Source organism: Sander vitreus, unplaced genomic scaffold (assembly GCF_031162955.1).
Source record: "Sander vitreus isolate 19-12246 unplaced genomic scaffold, sanVit1 ctg642_0, whole genome shotgun sequence".
Taxonomy (NCBI): Eukaryota; Metazoa; Chordata; class Actinopteri; order Perciformes; family Percidae; genus Sander; species Sander vitreus.
In genome coordinates this window covers 13,847-17,604 of record NW_027595731.1, presented here as the reverse complement: position 1 = coordinate 17,604, position 3,758 = coordinate 13,847, and the positions used below count along the sequence as shown (strand labels likewise).

The 3,758-nt window shown below is 42.4% G+C and overlaps 1 protein-coding gene across 1 annotated transcript; it reads left to right on the top strand.

Annotated features, from left to right (window-relative positions):
* Nucleotides 1-87: 87 nt before the first annotated feature.
* LOC144514645 (uncharacterized) lies at nucleotides 88-3,512 on the top strand (the record flags this gene model as incomplete). The annotated part of the gene is made up of 13 exons (XM_078245601.1): nucleotides 88-206; nucleotides 285-481; nucleotides 813-996; nucleotides 1,094-1,259; nucleotides 1,399-1,523; nucleotides 1,634-1,942; nucleotides 2,034-2,237; nucleotides 2,351-2,476; nucleotides 2,565-2,735; nucleotides 2,819-2,923; nucleotides 3,010-3,105; nucleotides 3,229-3,360; nucleotides 3,492-3,512. Coding segments are annotated over 13 exons (1,955 nt in total), but the record flags the coding sequence as incomplete, so codon positions are not given.
* Between the last annotated feature and the right edge of the window lie 246 nt (nucleotides 3,513-3,758).

The following is a 3,758-nucleotide window of genomic DNA, read 5'->3' as shown; positions in this document are numbered from 1 at the left end:
CAGTATAAGCTGTCAGTTAATGATCTGTTGTCTATGTTATTGAGAAACGTGACACAAACTAATGTATCGTGGCATCTTTCACACAAGGTGAGTTCAGCCGTCAAGTTGAAGAGAAAGAAGCTCTTGTCTCCCAGCTGACCAGAGGCAAACAGGCATTCACACAGCAGATTGAGGAGCTGAAAAGACATGTTGAAGAGGAGGTTAAGGTAAGAACATTTAAGTAAGTGTGTATTGGTATTGGGGATTCAGGAATTTTGTAAATTCAATCATATGTCTTAAACCAGGCCAAGAATGCTCTTGCCCATGGACTGCAATCAGCCCGCCATGACTGTGATCTGCTGAGGGAGCAGTTTGAGGAGGAGCAAGAGGCCAAGGCTGAGCTGCAGCGTGGAATGTCCAAGGCCAACAGTGAGGTGGCTCAGTGGAGAGCTAAGTATGAAACTGATGCTATCCAGCGCACTGAGGAGCTTGAGGAAGCCAAGTGAGTAACATTCAAACAACTCAATGGCCAGTGTATCATTTTAGCACAACTCAACTTTGGAGCAAACATTTTACAGCTCTGCCTTCATATGTTCATCTAGATCTTTAAAAACTAGCTATTAATAACAACACTAGGCTGATCATAAATTGCCCATCCCCCTTTCCAAAACCTGTTATTTTGAAATACTTGCTACTCTAAGAATATTAAGGCTTCAAACAAACAACAATGCAACACTCAAAATACAAGAACTCACGCTGCAGATTATTGTTACTAAGGCTTTAGGTCACTTCATAGTTTTTAGTGGGAAACTAATCTTACCTTCTTCAAACAGGAAAAAGCTGGCTCAGCGTCTTCAGGAGGCTGAGGAGCAGATTGAGGCAGTGAATTCCAAGTGTGCTTCTCTTGAGAAAACCAAACAGAGGCTCCAGAGTGAGGTGGAGGACCTCATGATTGATGTGGAGAGGGCCAATGGGCTGGCTGCCAACCTGGACAAGAAGCAGAGGAACTTTGACAAGGTAGCATTGTTAACTTTGTGTTGCCAAGCCACACAGAAACAATGAAAGACATATTTATTTTTCCTCATATTGCTACATAACCAATCGTGTTATTCAGGTGTTGGCAGAGTGGAAACAGAAGTACGAGGAGGGTCAGGCAGAGCTCGAGGGAGCACAGAAGGAGACTCGTTCTCTCAGCACTGAGCTGTTCAAGATGAAGAACTCTTATGAGGAATCTCTGGATCAGCTGGAGACCATGAAGCGTGAAAACAAGAACCTTCAACGTGAGTTCTACGTTATGTAACAGTTACATTGTATTCAACACATGTATTTCTTACATTGTATTCAACATGTGTTGGAATAAAGTGTTTATATTTTACATTGTAAAGCTTAACAATATAAAACACATGTATGTCTATGCAGAGGAGATCTCAGATCTGACTGAACAAATTGGTGAGACTGGCAAGAGCATCCATGAGCTGGAGAAGTCCAAGAAGCAGGTGGAGGCTGAAAAGTCGGAGATCCAGACGGCTCTTGAAGAGGCTGAGGTACATTTTCTTCTGGGGACATCTACTGAAAAAAAATCTAAATCATGGACAAATATATTTTAAAAAGATGTAAAGGCAGAGATTAATATCTAATTCTTTGATATCATCAGGGAACTCTGGAACACGAAGAGTCTAAGATCCTGCGTGTCCAGCTGGAACTCAACCAGATTAAGGGTGAGGTGGACAGGAAGCTGGCAGAGAAAGATGAGGAGATGGAGCAGATCAAGAGGAACAGCCAGAGGGTGATTGACTCCATGCAGAGCAATCTGGATTCTGAGGTCAGGAGCAGAAACGATGCCCTGAGAATCAAGAAGAAGATGGAGGGAGACCTGAATGAGATGGAGATTCAGCTGAGCCACGCCAATCGCCAGGCCGCTGAGTCCCAGAAGCAGCTGAGGAATGTGCAGGCGCAACTGAAGGTATTGTTAGACACAGAATTGTTGCAGACTATGATCAGTGCAGGTACATTTTGGCATTCATGTGAATATTGTCCTGATATTTTTTCTCTAGGATGCACAACTGCACCTTGATGATGCTGTCAGAGCACAGGAGGAATTCAAGGAACAAGCTGCTATGGTGGATCGCAGAAACGGTCTGATGGTAGCTGAAATCGAGGAACTTAGAGCTGCTCTGGAACAGACGGAGAGAAGTCGCAAAATCGCTGAGCAGGAGCTGGTGGATGCCAGTGAGCGTGTTGGACTTCTGCATTCTCAGGTGAACAACCCCAATCATTTCTTCAATAATTCAAAAATCTAATGACATTTTAAGTAACGTGAAACTCTGTGATGTGATGACTAACGTGCCTACATCTTTTTTTTGCCTTTTAGAACACAAGCCTTCTGAACTCCAAGAAGAAGCTTGAGTCTGACCTGGTCCAGGTTCAGAGTGAAGTGGATGACACTGTTCAGGAAGCAAGGAATGCAGAGGAGAAGGCCAAGAAGGCCATCACGGATGTGGGTTAACGTTTTAATTCTTCTTACTTTCACTCCAATGTGTATTTTCAAGATTATTCTAATCAACATTGGATGCTTTCTCTTCTAGGCTGCCATGATGGCTGAGGAGCTGAAGAAGGAGCAGGATACCAGCTCCCACCTGGAGAGGATGAAGAAGAACCTGGAGGTCACTGTTAAGGACCTGCAGCACCGCCTGGATGAGGCTGAGAACCTGGCCATGAAGGGTGGCAAGAAGCAGCTCCAGAAACTTGAGTCCAGGGTAAGAAAGAAAGAAAGAAAGAATTTGCAGAGCTGAACTTATTATAAAAATATGTATTCTTATTGCCTTATTGTTCATTGAAGGTGCGTGAACTGGAGGCAGAGGTTGAGGCTGAGCAGAGACGCGGAGGAGATGCCATTAAGGGTGTCCGCAAATATGAGAGGAGGGTGAAGGAGCTCACCTATCAGGTACAGTCACTTTGATAGTTGTCATACAAATCAACTTAACATATTTATTACAAAAACATTTATTTACTTTAAATAAACTTTAACAGACTGAGGAGGACAAGAAAAATGTTGCCAGGCTGCAGGATCTAGTTGACAAGTTGCAGCTCAAAGTCAAGGCCTACAAGAGGCAGGCTGAGGAGGCGGTAAGGACAATATATAGATTTACACAACACTGAAAGCTTGATACTGTGGCAGATTTATTTCTATTGAAGATTACTTTTGGTCTTTTAGGAGATTCAAAAATGTCAATATCTATGGTTTTTCAGGAGGAGCAGGCCAACACTCATCTGTCCAAGTGCAGGAAGGTGCAGCATGAGCTGGAGGAGGCTGAGGAGCGCGCTGACATCGCAGAGTCCCAGGTCAACAAGTTGAGAGCGAAGAGCCGTGACTCTGGCAAGGTAAACATACCAATAAAGACGTACATTTAAATTTTAAATTTGATTTAAAAAAAGTTATGACAGAAATATATTGTCAGTTAGATTTGTTTGAAATAAAGGTTGATTAAATGCTTTTTTATTTGTGTTTTTAGGGTAAAGAGGCAGCTGAATAAAGAAAATCTGCTGATCAGCTGTTTCTAATCATATAATATGATGTGAGATGTGTTGTAAAAATAAATGGTTTCCTTGTCACAGTTAAATTGCTGTCTGCCTGCTTCTTTTCCTCTACATTGTTTTCCCCCAAAATGATAGGTGTTAGACTGGGAAAGTGGCTTTCCAGTAAAAACAATTGCATTAAGTAATAATATATGACCCAGCTGACCAAGCTTTATCGAAAGAAGTCCACAAATTTGATTTAT